General features: G+C 39.3%; 1 protein-coding gene across 1 annotated transcript in view; it reads left to right on the top strand.

Annotated features, from left to right (window-relative positions):
- The first annotated feature begins 19645 nt into the window (after positions 1 to 19645).
- CAMK4 (calcium/calmodulin dependent protein kinase IV) overlaps positions 19646 to 24178 on the top strand; it is a 217151-nt gene continuing 212618 nt past the window's right edge. Inside the window, exon 1 of the mRNA XM_060146187.1 lies at positions 19646 to 19821. Coding sequence (XP_060002170.1) covers positions 19661 to 19821 — 161 coding nt within the window. The 5' untranslated portion in view covers positions 19646 to 19660. The remainder of the gene's footprint in view (positions 19822 to 24178) is intronic.

Consider the following 24178-nt stretch of genomic DNA (forward strand, 5'->3'; position numbering starts at 1 on the left):
TGTTCTTCCTCCATCTGATGATGGGTCCCTTTGGACCCTGACTTTTATTGCCTTCAGGGCTCAAATTGACTTGTTGGGTATACAAACAGCAGTAGAATCAAGAAAATGGTGGGAGACATGGCATTATGTACTCTTGTGAGTTGATGATAGACCAGCATGGCTTCTTCCTAAGGAAGCCTCTTTCCTTTCCATTCTCAGCTACAGAATTAGTGTCAGGCTAAAGAGACAGAAAGGCAACATTTTTTGACCATATTGTCTCAGGTCCTGTTCTAAGCATTTTATAACAATTAAGGATTCCTATTATAACAACCTTTTGATCTATACACTGTTATCTCCATTTTATAAAAGAAGAGTTAAGAAACTTACCCAAGCTTTTACTACTAGGAAGCAATGGAGTCAGGACTTAAATCCAGGCGTTCTTTGTCCACAGCAAGAGAATATGCTATTCTGCCCACATGAGCATTACTCATGTTTGTATCCCTAATAGCTATTCCAGAGCCAAGTTGACCAGTAGTTCCTACAGAAGGACCAAGGCTCTCCAAAGGCCAAAATCTCGCCAGTAATCCCAGGGCTCAGTTTCTTGCCTGAGGCCTCTCCACTGCCAGTCTTCAGACTCCATTGGCCAAATGAGGACACATCCTGTAGCCCCTTCAGAACCCAGGTAGGGCAGAAGGCTTTGCACCTGACAACCATTGTCAAGCTCAGGGGAAGGTGTAGTTGGAAGCTGGAGCAGAGTTTGGATAGGCTGGAGGTAGGGACATTGCATTCATATACCATGCTCTGAATGTAACCTGCTTGAGAGTGGCAACTCTTTTCATCAACTCTTGCATTCTCGATATCTAGTACATTATAGGGAACATGATAGTAGCCCAATAAATATTTACTGAATGAAATTGTAATAGGACTTAACCATCTGAAAGCCATCACCCTAAAGTAATGTGTAAACTTAGGACTCTATCCTCAAACTCTAACCCTCAAACCAGTCCTCGTTTTAAGTTTTGGAAAGCCATCTTTGGGGTAGTTATCTTCTCAGAATAAGGAAGAGGTATTCTCTCTTCATCCTTTTGGTTATAAGTTTGCAACAATAAAAAAAGATAAGACTTTAATTTCTTACAAAGCAAATGAATGAATAAACACCTTGTGTGTGGAACAGCTCTAGAAAACTCTGTGTGTGTGTGTGTGTGTGTGTGTGTGTGTGTGTGTGTGTGGTGGGTGGTGATTAGGAAAAAAAAGAAGAGGAAGATCAAGCTCATGAAAAGTTAATATGGCAACCAAGCTCATCAGAGAAGAAGGAGGAAATATTGCTTAGCAACTAGAAGTTTCAAGAAGGAAAATTCTAAATTCCAGTGGGAGAAAGTGTGGAAGGTAAGTAAATGTGTATCTGAAGTGAAGGCTTTTGAGGTGATTGTTTTGGTGAATAATTTGCTACTTCTTTTCCTTTGTATCCATTGAAAATTTGGCCCTGTCTCAAAGCATGACTAATAAATGGCCAAAACGAATGGAGTGGCCAAAATAGGGCAAATTTTTCCATTACAAACAGAAGTGGCCAGGGACCAAAAAGGAAATTCTTTACTACTTCATTCCTCTAATTGTTTTGTCTTTTTAATTACCCCACTAATGCATGAATATATTCTCATTATAAAAGATTTTTTAAATTTGGCATTATTAAGATCAAACCTGAAATGACCCCTGTGGTATGCTACTCCTACTTTCATTTGAGTTGGTACCACTGTCATGTGTCTGATATGCATTCTTCCGACCATTACCATGCTTTTGTTTTGTTTTGTTTTGTTTTGTTTTGTTTCTGCGGTACGCGGGCCTCTCACTGTTGTGGCCTCTCCCGTTGTGGAGCACAGGCTCCTGACGCGAGGTTCAGTGGCCGTGGCTCATGGGCCCAGCAGCTCTGCGGCATGCGGGATCCTCCCGGACCGGGGCACGAACCTGTGTCCCCTGCATCGGCAGGCGGACTCTCAACCACTGTGCCACCAGGGAAACCCAATTACCATGTATTTTTGTATATATATATTTGCTTCCTAATTTTTAACACAGAGTGGTCATATCCTAGTACTCGAACTTGTAAAAAATAATATGGTTGGAAAATTTTTCATGTTATACACACACACATATATATATAACTCATTCTTTTTACATGCCATGTATAAAATTCCACTGACAACTTCTCTATTGATGGACATTTCAGTGTTTCCAGTTTTACACTAATATATACAGTAAAGTTATGAATAGCCTTGAATATATCACTTTACACTTGAGAAGGTATTTCTTGAAAATGTATTGCTAAAAGCAGAATTGCTAGCCCAAAGGAATTTAAGATTCAAAATATATACTTCCTAATTGCCTTCCCAAAAGACTTCTATCTACTGCATACAAATGTACCAGGTTCCCTATACCTTTCCCAAATTTGACAGTTTATGCTATCTGATAAGTGAAAACACACACACACACACACACACACACACATACACACACACACACACACACACACACACAGAGTTACCAGTGAGAATGACTATCCTCTGTGTTTACTGGCCATTTTGTTTCTCTTTGTGAGAATTGCCATCTGGCCTCCTTTACTCATTTTAGTATTGTTTGCCTTTTCCTAAATTACTTATAGCAGTCTTTATACATTCTGGTTATTAATACCTTGTCTGCTAAATGTGTTGCAGTAATTTATCTCTGCCACTTGTTTATGTTTCTCTCCCCTTACAGAAGCTTTAAATTTTTTAGGAGAAATCTGTCACATATACTTGATGGTTTCTGAGTTGGGGGTCTCACTTGAGAAAACCTTTGGTACCCCAAGGCTTTAAAAGTATTCTGTATTTTCCTCTAACACATTTATATTCTTGCTTAACATTTGGTGCTTTAAGCCACATGGAATTTGTTTTAGTAAATAATATGAGGCATAGATAGTATCTTGCTTCACTTTTTTTATACGAGAGCTACTTTCCTACAATTTAATAAGCACACAGTCTTTTCCCACTGATTAAAAGGGCAAGCAAATAAAAAGTCTTACATATATGTAAGTCTGCTAATGTACCCAATTCAGCTTTATTTCCCTATTCCTAAACTCTCTAGGCTTGATTAGTATAGGCCTCATAGTATGTATTCATACATATTTAGAAGTCCTGTCTCATTGATAGTCTTTTACAGATATATTTGTCTCTTCTGTGGCATCTTCAGAGAAAATAGATAGATAGTAAATCAGATATTTGCTGTCTTGGTTTTGTCTGAAACCCAAGGGCCAAAAGCAAAATAAAAGGTGACAAGGACTCCTACATTTCAAAATGAAGGGTATTTTCTAGGTATCTTATATTTAATAAGGTCTGTTTTCCTTGCTGGATAATGCTCATAAGAGGAGCACTAACTTTATCTCTGCGTTTCTCATATTGATGCCTCCTATTTCTTTCTCTCCATGTGTTCATTACACTGAGTATTGCTATAGAGGATATCCTTTTCTTGTGTCTGTAGTCACAGTGCTTCTCATATTTTGCCATGAACTATGATATTTTCTGTAGATTTCATATAAGCACCTCTTATTAGATTGAGGATATTTCTTCTTTAGTTTATGCTTGCTAATTTTTTAAGTCATTAAAGAACATTGAAAATAATCAAATATATTTTTCCTTAGTTTGCTAATAATGATATATACACTTATTTTCTAATATTTAACCAGGAATAATATTTAAGCAAAGAAACCCTCACTTAGACACTTCTTTATACGTGGACATTTCAAGATTTTTTTCCTCTCCTTATCCTACCAAACAACAGAGAAGAACTTGACCATTTAACCAGTCTGAGTAAGGTAATAGAGTCATAACTGGTTAGGGTCACTGCTGATCACAGCTGCACTAGGGGAGATTAGATACAGATCTATCTGCGTCACATGAAGTGGGGGAAAAAAGGGGTTAGTATTAGTTCAGATACATGAAAAAAAGAAACAGTTTCTCATCAACAAAAGCCTGAAACCAGTGTGAAAATATCTGAATATTGTGTAATATTGTATTGGCTATAGAATCAGTGGTCAATGGAAAATACTCTATTTCCTAAATTTCTTAATGTACTGAAATTTCTGCCTCTTTATTTTGTGTGTGTGTGTGTGTGTGTGTGTGTGTGTGTGTACCCAGAGAAGTAAATTTTCTATGATTTTTGCAAATATCAACACAGAAATAACTTTTACTTGATTATGGTATCCTTTAATTTCTGCTGGCTTTAGAATGTTAATACAGTTGACCCTTGAATAACATGGGTTTGAACTGTACAGGTCCACTTATACATGAATTTTTAAAATAGTATAAATTATAGTACTATATGATCTGAGGTTGGTTGAATCCAAGGATTCGGAACCTTGGATTCAGAGGAACTTCCTATGTGTATATGTGGGAGGGCGGACTATAAGCTATGCATGGATTTTCAACTGTGTAAAAAGTTGGCACCCCTAACCCCCAGCATTGTTCAAGGGGCAGCTGTATTTACTTTAAGATTGTAATATTCATGCTCAGGAGAAGAAATTGGGTTATATTTCTCTCTTCGTATACTCTTTGTCCTTTGTTGATAGTAGAGTTTTGCTATTCTCATGGAATGATTTACCAAACTATTTTTAAAATCTGTACTCTGGGACAGTTTATATATATAATGTGGAAAATAATCTGCTATTTGAAGTTTGGTAGAATCCTTCTATGAAATTTCCTGGACCTAAGATCTTTTAAAGAATAGATTTTAATTTCCTTGGTCATTTCTTTGCTAATAAAACTTCTATTCTTACTTCTACACTTTTTGAATTAATTATAATAACATATACTTTTCTATGAAGTGATACACTTCACCTAGTTTTCTAAATTTTTGGCATAAGGATAACTATAATATTTTCTTATAATTCTTACCTTGTTTAATGTAATTTTATATTCCCTTTCCATCTATAATCTTCTTTACCTGTGTCTTTCCTAATTTTTTTCCTTATAATTACCAGAAGTTCAATTTAATGGGATTTTCCAAGAACAGAGTTTTGCTTTTACTGATTGTGCTTAATGTTCATTTTATTTATTTCTGCTTTTATTAATTCTTTTCTTTAACTTGCTTTTGTTCTATTTTGTCAATCTTTTCTGGTTCCTTAAGTTTATGTGTGTGGCAGGATGAGTAATCAGATATTTGCTGTCTTGGTTTTGTCTGAAACCCAAAGGCCAAAATAATAAGTGACAAGGACCCCCTACATTTCAAAATGGTGGTCTAGTTCATCTATGTACAACTGACAAAAGAGGTAGCTGAAAAGCAGTTTTGTGACCCTTGGTCCCGCACCCAACTTGAGGACATAAAAGGATTGAGGTAGGAGAGCCAGGGAAGAGCAGATATTTTGAGAAACTGTTGTTGCTTGGTGGCATTTTCCATCCATACTTCCCCTCCTCAGTGTGTGGGGTGAGTGGGTGGAGGGATGTTCCCTCTGACCTCAAGACAAGTTAGATGGATTCTAAGAGTCCTTCATGTGGAATTTCATATCCCTGCCTTCTTTCTTTGCCCTTACTGTTTGAGGGAGCAAAGAGACAGTTTGTGAGAAAATGAAAGGCAGAAAGTATGTGGCTGGAGCTGTCTGCCTGAGGAAGAGCAAAGAGAGGTGCCTTCTCCACTGACAGCTGAGCAGAGGCATGTGTTTCCCTAGACCAGACATGAATCATAAAAAGGAGAGCCATCTGGCTTTGAACAGACCAGAAAGAGGTAACCCTTAGATACTGAACCTGAGGGGAAAATCTTAAGTGGCCAGGCCAGAGACAGAGCTCTGCCCACATCAAGTGAACTACAATTTGATGTTTCTAGTGAAGAAATCTCTAGAAAGTCCACAAAAATACCCTCATGAAGTCAGCAATGAAGATTCAGCAAACCCAGAGAGCATATCACCACATCACAAACCCCATCACCCTATCAAGTTAGACTTTTCTTACTCCTTACCTCCTTATCCCATCTCTGACTCTGCGCAGTCCAACTCTGGAGGGTCCTAATGTCACAGCTAAAAGTGTGGGAGTGCGTGAGGAGGAGCTGACAAAGCAAGGACAGGAGTCTCCACACAATGCCCTCCCTGCTCCCTGCTGAGTCCCAGCCTGAAATGAACCTGAGTTGGGAAAGGGAGAAGTGAAACATAAATAAAATCCCAACGTAGACTATTTCACTAAAATGGGCATTTTAGTTATCTAAATAAGACCAAAGCCATTACTAAAGGTGACTGGAGGATTTTTTTATTACTGTTTAAGAGTGATCAGAAAAGCTATGTCCATTTCTCAATATTTTATCCAAGGTGAGGGGAAGAAAGAGACTATAGAATGGATTTTAAAAGATAGTGAAATGAATTTGAAAATGAATTTGCATTATGTTTGCATCCTATCAATTTCTGCTAGTTCAGCATACCAGTTAGCTAGTCTTAACTCACTTATTTTCAAACTTTGTTTACTAATACATACATTTAAAATTATGAATATTTCTCAGTACTATGTTGACTATATTCCACAGATTATTGTAATTAGTGCTTTCACTTTCATTCATTATAAAGGATATAAATTATAATTTATAATTTGAATTTTAGTTTTATCTGAAGGGCATTTCCAAATGCATGATTTCTTTTGCTGCTTTTTGTTGTTAGTTTCTAATTCTACTGCAATTTGGTAAGAAAATTTGTCCTGTGTGATTTCTTTTTTGAATAATGAAGATTTTTCTATGTGGGCAGAGATTTTTATTTGAGGGCTTCAATCCAGCATCAAGGGAGCAGTTCCCATGCCCATAAAATCTCCCTTTTATAATTTTATTTTCTGACTCCCTTGGTTCAGGAACCTCAGGATCCAAATTCATGCCAGTACATGTTGGCTAGGTCCTGTATCTCCTTCAGAGTTTAATCCCTTTCCTTGCATAGCATGCCCCACTTCCGTAGTGTGTTACGTTGTGTTGTGACTTGACCCTAGTTATTGGCCTGTAGACTAAGAGGATGGTGGGAGGAAAGATTCTGAGTGGGATGGGTACTGTCTTGCAAGACTGAACCCTCAGTATCATCTCCAAGCAATGGAGGTGTTACAGCCTTTAATAGGACGGGTGCGCCACTTCTACAGGCCCAGATGGTTCAGGGAAATCTGGGGTTTCAAGTTTCTCCAGTGCATCAACCAAGATAGTTCCATCCCAAGACTTGGGGGTCCCATTCCTTCTACCAAAGGCGCTACCTTGGTATAGCAGGCTTTCCAGGATTGAGAATTCACTTTTTTTCATGCAACTAGATATCTTTATAATCAAGTCTTGATTCACAGCTGTTTCCGCTGTCCTGCTGCAGAGGCGAGAGTCTCTTCAAAAGCTACCAAGGAGGCCCACCAGCTTTTTCACTTTGCCTTAAACTGGTGATTAATCATCCTTGGCCTTTTATTTTCTTTTTTCCAGTGGCTGGTTGCACTCAAAAAATTCCATCTGATTTCATGTTGATATAATTATGATTTCCTCCAAACCTTTCAAAGATTTGAGACATTGCACCCATCAATGTTTTTCCTCCTACTGTGATCCAACCTCAGTTCATCACTAGTGAAATTTTAACAACTATACTCTGTGGTAGCTAGTTTCCTACGATGGTCCCAGTTTTACTGTATCCTACATGTAAATGTCATACATCCCCTTTTCTCTCCCCATGGATCTGGCCGAAGCTCTGATTTCTTGATCAATAGAATATGGTATAAATGATACTCTTGGCCTAGCTTTTAATTGAACTAGGAGTTTTTACATCCTCTCTTTTGGAACACTTGTTCTTGGAATGTTCCCTCTTGGAACCCAGCTGCCATGCTGTGAAAATCCCACTTGTAGGCACTCTGGTCACCAGTCCTAGGTGATCTTGCAGTTGAAGCCAGCATCAGCCCATGTGAATGAGCCCAGTTAACTTCCTAGTTAATTGCAAGTTCAGTTGACCTCTTTGAAGCTGAAGAACTGCCCAATTGAGTACACAGTCATGAGAAATAATGAAATAGTTATTTTAAGCCACTAAGCTTTGGAATTACTTGTTATGAAACAATTTGTAATCAAATTGTTCCATGGTATGCCAGGAGCTACCATACTTCATTCACTACCAATAATGGGGTCTTTATTGTTAGCCAGCTGGTGAGTGATTTGGCTCCAAAATTCCATCCTTAAAGTCGGCTTCCTTGGAGCACTTGTCACCAACTGTCCGAAATCAAATCCCCTTAGAAACATTTGTTGAGATAGAGAAGACAAAAGGTGTGTACACACAAAGTTTATTGGGGAGCAATCAGGAACAGTGCCTGCAAGGGAATAAGGGAAGGATTGGGCAGAAGGAGAGGTTGAACTGTGGTACATTTCTCCCAGAGGTTTCAGCCAATCCCACAGGGACTCTGGAGATGAGATGGGCCTTTAGAGTTGTCCTGAACTGAGGCAAGAAGTCTAAGATGAGTAAGTGGATGCAAGTTGCCCCCGGGGAGCAGGGAGGGGGCTAACTTGAGTGAGGCATCCTTGACAGTACACTACAACATCCACTGTAGTGCCATTTAAAATATTTTGTAATGCTGTTTTGTTTTTTTTTACCCCTCTGCCTTTTGTCTATCAGACTTTCTTTGTCCTATTTCCTCTCCCCACCTTGTTGTTTGAAAGCTATAAACACTTTTTATTCTTCTCATTGTTATCCTTACATTTTTGAATGTATATTTAAGCTTATAACTTTCCATCAAATTCTATATTTAATCAATATCTCTAATTTGCCTGGAAGGGATGGGATTAGTAATCTACTTTTATGTGTTTTCTGATCCTAGCCTCTCTCCTCTGCTGCCTCTGTAGAATAATATACTAATCCACATTATTATATTCTGCACTAATAAGTTTTAAAACTTTAGCTTTGGGCTTCCCGGGTGGCGCAGTGGTTGAGAGTCCGCCTGCCGATTCAGGGGATGCGGGTTCGTGCCCCGGTCTGGGAAGATCCCACATGCCGTGGAGCGGCTGGGCCTGTGAGCCATGGCCGCTGGGCCTGCGCGTCCGGAGCCTGTGCTCCGCGATGGGAGAGGCCACAGCAGTGAGAGGCCCGCGTACCGCAAAAAAAAAAAAAAAAAAAAAAAAAACCCTTTAGCTTTTTCTTCAGTTAGCACTCATATTCTATATCACTCACCTTCTTGCACATATTAAAGGTTTTACTGCAGTTAATACTATGTTGATTATATCTGAGAGAATTGAAAGGGTGATACATTTTCCTAGTTCCATAATATTTGAAAATGTTATTTTGATTTATTTGAAATGGCAGTTGCTTGGGCATAACACATAGGTTCAAAATCAGTTTTTCCCTTGAACTTTGAAGTGGTTACTTCATTGTCTTCCAGCATCCAGTGTTACTGATGAGAAAGAAGTGTGATGAAATTCTGAGTATTGTTTCTTTGTAGGTAACCTGGTTCTTCTTTCCAGAAACTTCAGTGTTCTTAAATGGCACCAAAATATATCTTGATGGTGGGTCATTTACCTTCACTTTTTTCTTCCGGAATTCCAAATAAAGAAATCATACAATACATACTCTTTGAGATCTGACTTCTTTTATTCAGTTTAATGTTTTTGAGGCTCATCCATGTTTCTGTGTATTTTAGTAGTTTATTCTTTTTATTGCTGAATAGTAAAGTTTAGTTTGTTTTTCTTTTCTAGTTGTTTGTTGCCAATATATAGAAATACAATGTTTTTTTACATCTTTATTGGAGTATAATTGCTTTACAATGGTGTGTTAGTTTCTGCTTTATAACAAAGTGAATCAGTTATACATATACATATGTTCCCATATCTCTTCCCTCTTGCATCTCCCTCCCTCCCTAGAAATACAATTTTTGAATTGAATTTGGCACATTGGCTTTGTATTCAGTGACTATAAACTGATTACTTCTAAGAATTCATTTATAGATTATTTTGGATTTTCAGCATAAGCAATTTTATCATCTGTAGATAATGACAGATTCTTTTCAATACTTACTCCTTTTAGGTTTTTTTTTTTTTAATCTTGCCTTATTACATTGGTTAAGACCTCCTGTACAATACTGAGTAAAAGTAGGAGTGGTGGTAGAGACCATGCTTTCACCATTTCTGATCTCAGAAGGAAATTTCTCAGCATTTCACCATTATGATTTTTGCTGCAGAGTCTATCTTAGTTTTTAAAATATCTTTTTGGTTTTTATAATTAACAGACTTGACTTTTATCATTTTTTTCTGCATCTAATGAGATGGTCATATGATTTTTCTTCCTCTATCTGTTTCTCTTTTGAGGCCAGGATAAGCTGGTTTATAGGGAAAAAATTTTAAGGCCAGTATTACTCATGAGCTAATTTTCTTTTTAAATTAAGCAGTACATAAAAATTATACTATATCATGACACAGTTGGGTTTATTCTAAAATAAACCATATATTTTACCCATATTTGCAGATAGAAGAAGAAAAATCTCCAAAATATACAAATAGCTCATGCAGCTTAATAACAAAAAAATGAACAACCTAATCAAAAAATGGGTGGAAGATCTAAATAGACATTTCTCCAAAGAAGACATGCAGATGGCCAAAAAGCACATGAAAAGATGCTCAACATCACTAATTATTAGAGAAATGCAAATCAAAACTGCAGATCAAAACTCACACTGGTCAGAATGGCCATCATCAAAAAAATCTACAAACAATGAATGCTGGAGAGGGTGTGGAGAAAAGGGAGCCCTTCTACACAGTTGGTGGGAATGTAAATTGGTACAGCCACTATGGAGAACAGTATGGAGGTTCCTTAAAAAACTAAAAATAGAGCTACCGTATGGTCCCGCAATCCCACTCCTGGGGATATAGCCAGAGAAAACCATAATTTGAAAAGATACATGCACCCATATGTTCAGTTCAGCACTATTTACAATAGGACATGGAAGCAACCTAAATGTCCATCGACATAGGAATGGATAAAGAAGATTTGGTACATATATTTCTCAGGCATAAAAAAGAACAAAATAATGCCATTTGTAGCAACATGGACGGACTTAGAGATTGTCCTACTGAGAAGGACAAATATCATATGATATTGCTTATATGTGGGATCTAAAAAAATGGTACAAATGAATTTATCTACAAAACAGAAATAGAGTCACAAATGTAGAAAACAATCATGGTTACCAGGGGAAAAGGGGGGGAGGGATAAATTGGGAGATTAGGATTGACATATACACACTACTATATATAAAATAAGTAACTAATAAGGACCTACTGTGTAGCACAGGGAACTCTACTCAATACTCTGTATGACCTATATGGGAAAAGAATCTAAAAAAGAGTGGATGTATGTATATGTATAACTGATTCACTTTGCTGTACAGCAGAAAATAACACAACATTGTAAATCAACTATACTCCAATAAAAATTTTTTAAGAAGTCTTTAGCCTTAGGTAGGCCCTGTGTCCCTGGATCTTGGGGATGTGACCTATTTAGAGCTCTTGCCTTTCCACCATTTGTAATTCTGTTTTCAGGACATATTCCTGCCTTTCTCTTTAGCGTAGAGGGATTTTTCCTTTTCCCTTTCCCCATCTGCTGTGGGCTTATGCCAGTAACATTGTTTGTTGTAGGCACAGTAGCTACTGTTCTCCTTCTCCAGGTTTGCACTACCAAGCATGCTTTTTCAGGACTTTCAACCATCTTTTATTGTGTGCCCAGTAGAGTTTGTGGAGAAAAGCCTGCAAGAAGGTGTGAACTCTTCCTCTGTATGTGGCTCCCAGGCTCACATTCTTTTGTTAACTCACATTCAATTTCCCCTAATTTGTTAGTCTTCGTATCAAATTCTTATTGGTATGTGGCTGTGTTTGCTGCAGGTAAGCAACTGCCATCTTTCCTTGTGAACACTGTCTCTCCTTAGATTTTAGACTACTTGGTTGTCCTGTGATCCCAGTTCTCTGAAGCGTTCAAGGAAATCTTGACTTGCATTTTGGCTTTTACTTGTTGTATTATAAGGGTTAAAGCAATGTTTTTTGTAGTGCTCTACATCCTGAGCAGAAACCAGAAATCTTTTTTTAGTTTTTTAAATTGATTTCTAAGAATTCTTCATATATTCTAGTTACATATTCTTTGTCAGATATTTCTATTGAAAATATTTACTCCCAGTTTGTGGCTTGTGTTTCTACTTTCTTAACTGTGTCTCTTGCTGTACTTAAGTTTTAAAATTTGATAAATTCCAATTTTTAATTTTTTTATGTTTAGAACTCACTTTGGCCTAAGACATTGGTATCTACTGTAAGTTCCTGAAGATATGATTTAGTCTTTTCTTTTAAAAGTACTACTGTAGTTTTAGCTTATATGCATAGGTTTATGATCCGTCTTAAATTAATTTTCGTTTGTGTCACAAGGAAAATTTTGAGGTTCATTTTTACCTATATATTTATCCAATTGTTCTAGTACTATTTATTGAAAAGACTTTTCTTTGTGCATTAAATTGCTTTGTTACTTTTTTCAAAGATTAATTAACCACGTGTATCATTTTACTTCTAAACTCTATTCTTTTCCATTGACCTATTCTTTCTTTCCTTACACCAATGCCACACTGTCTTTATTTCTGTAGCTTTATTGTAAATTTTGAAATCAGATATAATGAGACCTCCAACTTTGTTCTTTTTTAGGATTGGTTTTATATTCCAGGTATTTTGTATTTCTTTATACATTTTAGAATAAACTTTTCGATTTCTCCAAACAAAGCGTACTAGCATTAGTCTACATCTCAATTAGGGGAAAATCAACTTGTTAACAATACTGAACCTTCAATCAATGAACATAGTATATCTTTCCATTTATTTCTCTTAGCAATATATGGTGGTTTTCACTGTAAAAGATTTGAATACCTTCTGTTGAATCGATTCGTAATATTTTATGCTTGTTTTATTATATTGTAAATCAGTGGTCCCAATCTTTTTGGCACCAGGGACCAGTTTCATGGAAGACAATTTTTCCATGGACGGGGGTGGGGGGGGGATGGTTCAGGTGGTAATGCAAGTGGTGGGGAGTGGCAGATGAAGCTTCGCTCACTTGTTCACCTCTCACCTCCTGCTGTGCGGTCTGGTTCCTCACAGGCCACGGACCAGTACCAGTCTGCGGCCCGTTGGTTGAGGACCCTTGTTGTGAATGAAATATTTTTATTGCATTTCCAGTTGTTTCCTGCAGCATGTAGAAATATAGTTGATTATTTTGACCTTGTACCCTGTGACCTTGCCAAATTCATTTATTAATATTAGGAACCTAAGTCAAATCCTAGGATTTTTTATGTAAAAATCGAGTCATTTATAAATGGGAACAGTTTAAGGTCTTCCTTTTCAATATTTATGGACTTTTAATTTTACCTAAAAGAATTGCTGATGCTACTGTTACAGTTTTTATTTGGCTTTATTGAGATACAATTTGCACACAATAAAATCCATTATTTTTAAAAGTATAATTGAAGAGTTTTGACAAATGCATGAAATCATGTAACAACGATCAAACTCAAGATACAGAACTTTCTGTGTCCACCCAAATCCCCCCAAACCCATATTCAGTCAATCCTCTACCCTTCCTTGGCCTCTGAGAACCACCAATCTGAATTCTGTCACTTTATTTTGCCTTTTCTTGAATATTATTTAGAAGGAATTATATGTAGTATTTTGTATTTTACCTCTACATATATTATAAACCACAAAATTCAGTGTTATAATTTTTGCCTTAAACCATGAGTTGTCTTCTAAATAAGAGAATATGAAATATAGCCTTTTTAATTTATCCATATATCCCATTTTTGCTGTCTTTTTTTTTGGGGGGGGTATGTCTGAGTTTCCATCTTGTTTATTTCCCTTCAGCCTAAAAATATTCCTTTGGTATGGAGTTCTGGATCTACTGGGTTTTATTTTCTTTTAGTAGTTAAATATCTTCAAAGTTAAAAAACTTTAGAGATATAATTCCATTGTTTTTTATCCTACAGTATTTTTGATGAGGCATCATCTGTCATTTGTATTACTTTCCTTTATATATAATATATTCCCCCTCCCCCCTCTTTCTCTCTCTTAGAAGGGGATGCTTTCAGAACTTCTTTAAAAATCTATTGTTGGGGGCTTCCCTGGTGGCGCAGTGGTTGAGAGTCCGCCTGCCAATGCAGGGGATGTGGGTTCGTGCCCCGGTCCGGGAAGATCCCACATGCCGCGGAGCGGCTGGGCCCGTGAGCCATGGCCACTGGGCCTGCGCATCCGGAGCTTGTGCTCTGCAACGGGAGAGGCCACAACAGTGAGAGGCCCGCGTACAGAAAAATAAATATATATATATATCTATTGTTGGGAGCATTTGACTTAGATAGACCTATGTATGATTTTATTTCTATTTATTCTCTTTGGGTTTCTGAGATTCTTGAATCTGTAAGTTGACGTCGTTTACCTAATTTGAGGACATTTCAACTTTTTTTTTTTTTTGATGTTGGGGGTAGGAGTTTATTAATTATTTAATTTTGCTGTGCAAGGGCTCTCTCTAGTTGTGGCAAGCGGGGGCCACTCTTCATCGTGGTGCGTGGGCCTCTCACTATTGCGGCCTCTCTTGTTGCAGAGCACAGGCTCCAGATGCGCAGGCTCAGTAGTTGTGGCTCACGGACCTAGTTGCTCCGCGGCATGTGGGATCCTCCCAGACGAGGGCTCGAACCCGTGTCCCCTGCATTAGCAGGCAGATTCTCAACCACTGCGCCACCAGGGAAGCCCTCAACTATTATTTTTTCAAATAAATTTTCTGCCGGAATCTTTCACCTTTCCTCCTGGAAATTCAGTTACATGTAAGATAAATTGATATTGTCCAAAAATTCACTGAGAATTGCTCATTTTTTAAAAGATAATTTTTCTGGGCTTCCCTGGTGGTGCAGTGGTTGAGAGTCCGCCTGCCGATGCAAGGGACACGGGTTTGTGCCCTGGTCCGGGAGGATCCCACATGCCGCGGAGCGGCTGGGCCCGTGAGCCATGGCCGCTGAGCCTGCATGTCCGGAGCCTGTGCTCACAGTGAGAGGCCCGCGTACCACAAAAAAAAAAAAAAAAAATTTCTTTTTGTTCTCTAGATTGGATAATTTCTGTTTTTATTAGTTCTCTATTGATTCATAACAAATTACTCCAAAATTCAGTGACTTATAGCAGCAATAATCATTTAGCTCTCACAGTTTCTATGAGTTTAGAATTCTGAATCATCTGAAATTCTGAATTGTTGGGTGTTTTCAGCTGAGATCTCTCATGAAGTTACAGTCAAATATTGGCTAGAGATGCAGTCATTTGAAGGCTTGATTGAGATTGGGGAATCTACTTCAGTTGTGGCTTACTCTCATGCAAGCTGGTTCTTCTCCCCATCAGCATCTCCTTGGAGCTGCTTGAGCAGCCTCATGTCACGGCTTCCATCAGAATAAGCAATCTAAGAGATCAGGGCAGAATCTGCAATGCTTTTATGACCTTGGAAATCACACACCTTCATTTCCACCATATTCTATTTGTCACATAAGTCAACCGTAATTTAATGTAGTAGGTAAACTCAGAAGAGCATGAATACTAAGAAGTGAAAATCAGTGGGGATGATCTTGGAGGTTGGATACCATATTCTATTTTCAAGTTCACCCACCCTTTCTCCTGCAATCTGCACACTTCTGTAAACCCTTTGAGTGATTTTCTCCCCCAAATTCCAGGTAATTTGCTTGTTCAGTTCTTAAATTTCTAATGGTTTATTTTGAATCATTTTCATATCTCTGATAGGAATACCCATCTGTACACTAATTATGACTATCTTTTCCTTTAATTATTTGAACATATTTATAATAGCAGTTTAAAATAATTTGTCCATGAATATCAACCTATGAGTCATCTTGGGGTTGGTTTCTGTTGACTGATTTTTCTTTTGACTATGGTTCACATTTTCCTACCACTTCATGTATCTAGTCTTTGTGTGTGTGTGTTTGTGCATGCGTGTGTGTAGACTGGATTGTCATTGACTCCTGGGAGAGATTCTGGATTCCATTATCTTTTTCCTGAATAGATTTTTTTTCTTCTAACCCACAGTTAAATTTGATGGGACTCATTTCAAACCATGTCTCCCCTGTGGTGAAGAACAGCTAAAATTTCTTCTTAGCGTTTTCAACCTTCCAGTTATTGCTTTGTCCTTTTTGCTGGGTTCCTCAGAATTTCCCACACATATATGTAGCTCAGAGGTTAGCCTATTATTTGAGCACATTTTACATGTAGATTTTTGGATTCTTCCACTGTGGTCCCTTCTTTCTGGAATTTCCTCCTCAATTTTCAGCCTCTCTGCCAGGCTTGAATTCTGTTTTCTGATACCTCAAGCAACTAAGAGTTGTGCTGCCTGCAGAGCCCTCAGAGGAAAAGCTGAATAAATGTGCATCTTATTCAGAAGAGTTCCTTTCTTTCATGGGTTGCATCATTTCCAGTTTTCTGATTTTGGTGGTTCTTTCTGCACATTTAAATAACTGTTTTTATACTTAGTTCAGAGATTATAATTGTCATATTCAGGAAGGTTAGTCATACCATACTTTGCCATACCAGAATGGAAACTTGTCCATTTATATTTGAGTGAGACATAAAATAGCTCATTAGTAGCTTTGGGTTCCTGATCCTGTTCAATGATGGGCTTCACTGTATGGTGTTAACAAAAACCAAGCTCCTTTGTTGGCAGGGGCAGTATCCTAATTGTCAGTATCCACAGATCCCCCTAGCCTTGGGTTGTTTAGTTTTCTCATTAAGGAATCCTCCAATTTCTGCATGGCTGAGATTGTGATAGATACAAGCCTATTTTTCAGCATCCTGGGAGCCTGTTGGACCTGGAAGTCTCACTGTTTATTATGTAGAGTTTCATGAATCCCTTTGTGTTTAATACATTTGTAGCTATACCTTGTGATCTAAGACATACTTCATTTTTTGTTCAAAATTTCCAAAGATTAAATGTGCTCTCTTTTCGAAGAGCTTAGGAAGTGTGTTTTTTGGCTGTGAATGATAGAAGAAGAAATGTAGAGGCCTAAGAGCTTCTTATAAAAAAGCACTGAACCAACGTCTTATTCTCACTCCACTTTTAGAAAGATCTGGTACTCTAATTCCTGAGCATTTCTGGAATTCTGTGGTAAGAATTATATTTCTTCATATTGGCTTCTCCCATTGCAAATCTGGGTTTCAGGTCTACCCAGTCTTCTGAGTGAGTGACCATTGTTCATTTGTTCCAAGATTTTAAGTTTTAGTTGATATTATTTCTTCCTTTCTTTTTGTGGATATATGCATTTGTTTCTTTTCTGTCATTTTAGGTGATATTGCATAATGAGTGACAATAAATTGCATAGATTCTATTCCTGTTCCATCTGTTTTAAAATAAATTTTTTCATCTTCAGTTTTTAAGTAAACTACATTCATGAAACCAAATACCCTCTTTTTAATCTGCAGCTAATAACACTTTTAGAAAAGCCAGTTGTGAAAAGCATAGGTGTCAAATAACTAAACCAATGTTGAATGTAAATATCAATTCTACTGTCACCTCTGTATCATGAAATGGTGTTTCTCTAGCTATTGTTCCCTAAAATAGCAGGAGAAAAAAAGGTTTACCGTGTCTTTCAGTGTAATATGCTTGCTTTCAACTCATGAGTTGAAAAGAATTGTGAATAAAAGAATTGCTCACAACAGGCAAGTATCTACATGCAGTGCTGCCACTTCAGGACTTACCTCAAAAAGGTGTAAATAAAAGTGACCTAGCCACTACTTCATGCCCATCCCACCACCAGTCAGTGCCAAGGGAAACTGATTTAGTAAGAACTAGAATTTACTTTCAAGAGCTTCATCAGCTTGCTTTGCTTGTATACTTCGTTTTCTAACGTGAAGATTAGTGATTTCATTCTCTGAAAAGTAGCAAGTCATGTGAGCATTTTGTCTTTCACCATATAATTCAGTATTAATTGAATTTGTGTGAATGTACTTGCTATTTTTTAGGCCATTTGTAAACTGATCATATGCTAATCTTCATAAAATTACCTGTGAAGAATAGTTTCTGTATAGTTTATTTTTCATTTCCTATCAACTAAGGGTCAATTCCTATCATTAATTGGTTAGATTTGGGGGGTTTGTTTTTGCTTTTTTTGGTTTTGCTTTGTTTTTGGTATTTCACCAATATAGCACAAAAGCTCTTAAGTGTAAGAAATTAATCAGTAATAGTGGAAACTATTGGACCGTGTTTACTGGTGTAATCAGGAATGGGGACACACTGAGAAGAGTTTAATGCATGTTGCAGGAAAGTCAGAAAAGAAAAAAAGACTAAAAGTAATACCTGTGAAGTAAGATTAAATAAAGGGCTTAAAGTTATTTAGCCAGAAATGAGATATGATGTAATGTCTTTATATATACAAAGATTTATTACAGAATATAATGACTAATTGTTGTTCATTTCTGCTGAAATCTTAAAGAAGTTCAAGGGTAGAAATATAAATGATATAGATTTAACCAATACTTAGAAGGATTGCCTAAAGGTTTATGGGCAGACATTAGAATGCTTGTGATGGGACACATCTCTTGGGAAGAGGAAAGAGCTTTAAATGTAGCAGTCTTCTCTGTCATGAATGATGACAAGTCCTGCTTTAAGGCAGAGGGCTGGACTAGTTGGATTCCATAGGGCCCTTCCAAACCTGTAATTCTCTGGGTCACTTCTGTTGCTAGCCTTCAGAAGCTGGGAGTCAACTAGACATAGCAAATACCTGCCCTTCCAGGAGCTCCAAAAGTGCCACAGGATGCAGTGCCAGCAGCAGCACGGCAGCACCTATTACAACTGAAGACTTCATTCAAAGGTGAGTCAGGTCACCGTGGACCCAGGCACTTCCCTTTCCTCCAGCTTTCACTGGCTCTGGGCATTGGAGCCCTGGAGGATCGGCGACCAGAGGACACCCTTCCCGGCCGTCAATATAACCTTTGACAGAGGGAGGAACAAGGGATGGCAGGTTAGCTGGTGCTGGGTGGGAGGGGCTCGCCACCTAGACGCGCTCAAGGAGAGATGAGTTGCGCCAGCAACAGCCAGGTCCCTTTCTCACCATCCTGCTGGCCACCCGGACCCATGTGCTCCCAGAGCGCGCTGGGCGCTCAACACTCGGAGCGATTGTCCCTGTGCGCTCGGTCTCTTCCAGGCACCCGATTCCAGCGGGAGGTAGCGTGGGATGATGCTTTGGCCCTTGTGCCTTCCCCAGTCTCCAGCATCCGGAGGCGCCCTAGCTGGCTCCACCGCAGCCACTGCCAGAGAGGGAGAAAGGAAAAAAAAGGGAGGGGGGTTGGAAAGGCACGGTGGAGGGAGGTAGGGAGGGAAGGACCGAAGGGGGAGGAAACCACTCTCCTTTGCAGTGCCTCCGCCTCCTTTCTCTCGCCAGCGGCGACTGGGGTTCTCCCTCCACACCGTCTCCCAGTTCCTCGGCCCCTTCTCCGCCCACCCTCCCGCCAGAGCGTGCAGAAAGGGAACCGCAGCCCGAGCGCGGCTGACGGCTCCGTGGGAGGCGGCCGTGGGTGTGTGCGTGTGTTTGAAGGACGCCACCTCTCGCTCCTGCGTTCGCAGGCGGTGACTGGCGGCGGGGCTTCTCGCTCCGGCAACGGTGGCGACCGCGGCGGCGGCTTCCGGAGTCCCGCCGCGAAGATGCTCAAAGTCACGGTGCCCTCGTGCTCCGCCTCGTCCTGCTCTTCGGTCACCGCCAGTGTGGCCCCGGGGGCCGGGAGCCTCATCCCGGATTACTGGATCGACGGCTCCAACAGGGATGCTTTGAGCGATTTCTTCGAGGTGGAGTCGGAGCTGGGACGGTAAGGCGGAGGGGGCGGGGTGGCGAGCTGGGGCGTTGGGGGGCGCCCTGGACCTGGTGGAGCCGGGCGCCCTGTGCGCGGGCTCGGGCTTCTGGGGAAGCCCGCGGCGCGCAGCGGACGCTCTCCCTCTCACAGCGACAGCTCCCGAGGATGCGGGAGCCGGCCGCACTGCCCTCCGGTTTCTACCCGCTCTGGGAGAGAGCTCAGCACCATGCAAGTGCGAGTCGGGTCTCCCCAGGAGCGCCCAGGCCGGTGCAGCTGCTAGCAGCAGCCCGACTCTCTCCCACTCTCCCTCCTCCTCACCGCCTGCCACTTCCTTTGCGTGATAGCTCCCACCGCACGTGGGCCCTGCTTTCCCAACTGGTGTCTTTGCTCACGATTATATCTTGCCAGAGGGTCCTGTTTGTCTAGTTATTTTTTAGATTGGGGGGCGGAGGGAGCCTCTCCAAATCATGACAGAATTATTAAATTAGATTCTTTCTCTTTCCCCTCATCAAGCTCTTCAAAGCAAGTGGCACTAGAAATTAAACTTAAACACTAGCTTCCCTGCAGAGTCTGCTCAGGAGTGAAGGGGAAATGAATCATTTAAGAGAGTTGAAGGCAGAATAATGAACTAGTGTGGCTTTAAAGAAAAAGCAGCCCTTGGGGTGGTAATTAGTGAGAAGAGTTCTGTGGCTCTTCTTTCATGTGCTGGAGTGATTTGTTTAAATTATGTATGCAGAAAACCACCTCCCTGGGGTTGTAGAAATGTTCCTCATCCCTTCTGTGAAGATCCAAACAGGTAGTGGTTTTGCCATGTGAATGATGCCATATGTTCTCATATTTTTATCCATTGAAAAATATTTTTCCCTTCCTTCCTTTTTCCTTTTTTCCTTTCTGCTATCCATTGGTAAGGGACTTCTTTTCAACACTCATTTTAGAACCAGGCCCTTTATTATAGGGAATCTAAAGATGTAATTTCAGCGTTTAACAGGTTGAAGCTTCTGTACTTAACTATTTCTTTGCAATTTTATTTTCCATTCTTTTTTTGCTGGAAACAGTTTAGCTAACAGCCATTTTATTTTTCATGGCATTGGAGACTACAGTGTGGGATTCTGGATGTTGGTACCTAGTGGGACTGTAAGGGCCACTTTTCCCCTCCGAATTGCCACTACTATTAATGGCTCACTGAGTGCAGAAGGTGTGGAAGAAAAGCAAAACTTCTGAATGAAAATTTAGGAGTTGCCACTGTTTTAAAATGTTTCAGAATATTTGAGCATTGAATAATGCATACATAAACATCCTGTTCTGATCAAGTTTTTCAATGTTCATCTGAAGATCTGCTGTAGTATGCATTCCCTAGTAGGTTGAAAATGAAATATTTCCTTTTGTAAGGTTTGAAGCCTACATAATTGTATGATGAGCTGCAGTGGAACAGTGTAAACTTCTGATTAAAGTGATAATCTACTTAAAATTGATGAGTTTTAGAAACTGCCACCTAGTAGAGGAAGTGCCTGATGGTACTCCAGGGACTGTCTCAACACCAAATCTAACTGCTTTCTGAGTAACGTTTACCTTAGATGCTCCTAATTGGCTATGACTTACCATCAGCACACGTTATCTTTGTGATTAAGCTTTGCCCTCAGGAAGCTCAAGAAATTTCCTTTAATGTAAGGAATGGGAAGATGGGTAGAAAAATAAATAAACTACAAATTGTGTGTATATACAAGATGGTAGACTTCATAGGGAAAACCTAAGGAATTTGGAGTTTATTATACTTTTTAAAACAGCTTGTTATATTTTGTACTAAATTTTGGAGCGTGAATATAAATCAATTATATATTGCTAAGACTCTCACTCTGCTAGCTAATCATTTGATTACCATGAAGATCACAGAATTAAAATATTTTGAGAAGAGATTTAAAATTGTTACTTCTGTCCTCTTTTTCAGTATTCATGTATATTAGGTAAGTTCTTTGTAGATGGCAGAATTGGTGAGGTGCATACTTATTCCATTTGGTTGAGACTTTGAGAAATATTATCACTTCATGGTCAAAGTTGGTTTTTTTCAACAAAATAAACCTAAAACATAAAGCAGCTCTGTTACAAATACAATTAGTAAGAATCTATAAAGCCAGAGAATGCAACAGAATTATAATTGTAGATATTGACTGAGTGACAAGTTTTCTTTCTCACAAGTGATAAAGTTGAGGCTCAGTCGATTGGTTTCAAGTCTTTACTCTCTTTACTCCCAGTCTTGGGCCAAGTCTGCCTGCCAGTGGTGACTCTAAAGCCAAAATATTTAATTCATTAGTAACACAGTTGTTATTAAGAGTAAGAGAACAATGCCCCTAGTGTTGTGTGGTGCCATTGTGGTTAGTTCCAGGATGTAGACAGTTCTCTCCAGATCAAGTATAGATTAAGTTATAGAGTAATCTATTACAATTACGTGTTGTAAACTAGTGACTCCTGAATTCAAGAAAATTGGACAAATGACCATTAGGGCAACATAGCTTGGGGATTTCAGGGAACAAAATTCCCAAGGCTGTAACCACTTGAATCCCCTGGATGGTACTGACAGCACCAATCCACCAATCCATTCAGACCAGGGTAGATGTGATAGCTTTCTTTTTTCAGGATGAGGGTGAGGCAGGAGCTGAAGCAGGGACTGAAGCAGGGGCCGAAGGGTGTTGAAAGGAATTATCTAAGAGTTTCAGGCAAACTAATTTATTTTCCCAAAAACCACATTTGAAAATACTGCTATGTTTATAAAATTTGTTTAAAAGTTTACAAAAATCAAGTTTACAACAAATTCAATTCTACTCAAAAAAATAAATTGACCGTGATCCTGTTCAGGACTCCATATCTTAAAGAGTGGTTGGTCCTTTGCCCAGTGATTTGAGAAATTGGTGTTTTAAAGGTTTTTCCAAGGGAGAAGGGACCCTCCCTCTGGTCCAGATTCTTCCGGGTGGTTTGGCAAACAGAGGGACAGGATTTGGCCTGGGCTGCTCTGTGGTGATGATTTGGCCCTGTGCATCCAAACCCATGTTCTCTCTTCAGTTATTTCTCACCTTTTGTTTCTATCTGTTGTATGAGATTGAAAGAATGTTTGTAACAAAATCAGATGTATTCCCACACACACACAAGTTCAGGGAAGCAAATGAAAGATAATTAGGACAAGAGAATAAAAGTGTGAAAATCACAGAATTAAAGTATTTTGAGAAATACTTAGGTTTGCTCTCTTTTTCAGCGTAGAAATTGAGTTTTTGGGATCTTTTCTTTTTCAATTTCCATTACATTTCACTATAGTTTCTTTAGGCTGATGACTTTCAGTACCTGCCCACCACCCAACTTGATTCACAATTTAAAAAAAAACTTATATAGCAACCTAATTTAAGCATAATTATATAGGATCCCTTGTTATGTGTGTTCTTGCTCAGGAAACAAATTTAGATAGTGAGTCATATGTGTATATAAAATGGAAATAAAAGCTTCATAAAACAATGTTTATTTTTATTACCAGCAGTGTACTCTAATATTTCCTATTCTGTGCTGTTTAATTTTATTCTAGTTCCTTAAAAATATTGGTTGAACCTACGTGATTTCACATCCCACTAGTAGGTTGTGATTCAGTTTGAAAAGTACTGTTTTAGGCCGTAAATCTGTGTATGCCAGATTAAAGTATGAGTATGAGTATCTTCCTTTCGAAAGATGCCATGCAGACCAATTGGTAACATTGAGTAGTGACTGATTGCATAGCTCTGTAAAGAAAAATCCCCCTGTCTTTCCTTCCAACATTATTGGGTTTCCCTTTTCAAACACTATTGGAAAAACTCTGGTTTCTCCACGAGGCCTGCTAAGTGGAGTGTATTCTGGACTGGCTGAGCAGTTCAGGAGGCTGGACCAGGAGCACCTTCACTGTGGAGTGGAGGAATCCAGAGGCCTGAGCAGGGCTGTAGTCCACTCGGTAACATGTAACTTTGTTCCCAGGTAATGGTCAGCAAATGCTTCCTGTAAGGAAACAGCAAAGTGTGCATTTTCTGAAAGGAGGGCTCCAACCTGTGCTCCTGGCTGGGGAGGAATCGGATCCTCTCTTTTCCCTTTTCCCTTACTTCCGTTTGTTCAAGTCCGTTCCTGAGCCGTTCTTAGCCATTGCTTCTTGGGCTCTTGGTCTTTCCCTCACACTGTCCTTTAGGGCCCCACAGCCTATCCGGCGTATCCCCACAGCTGGCTGTGGATCTCCTTTCACACGCACTGTACTTGGTATCTTAAGCTCTTTTGGGGATGATGTTGTTTTTTTTTTTTATCTCACTAGGAATTTAAAGTATACTTGTTCAGTCCCTCTCTTGTTCTCTGTGCATCTGATTCTCTTCTCAGG

Source organism: Lagenorhynchus albirostris, chromosome 3, assembly GCF_949774975.1.
Source record: "Lagenorhynchus albirostris chromosome 3, mLagAlb1.1, whole genome shotgun sequence".
In the NCBI taxonomy this organism is placed as follows: domain Eukaryota; kingdom Metazoa; phylum Chordata; class Mammalia; order Artiodactyla; family Delphinidae; genus Lagenorhynchus; species Lagenorhynchus albirostris.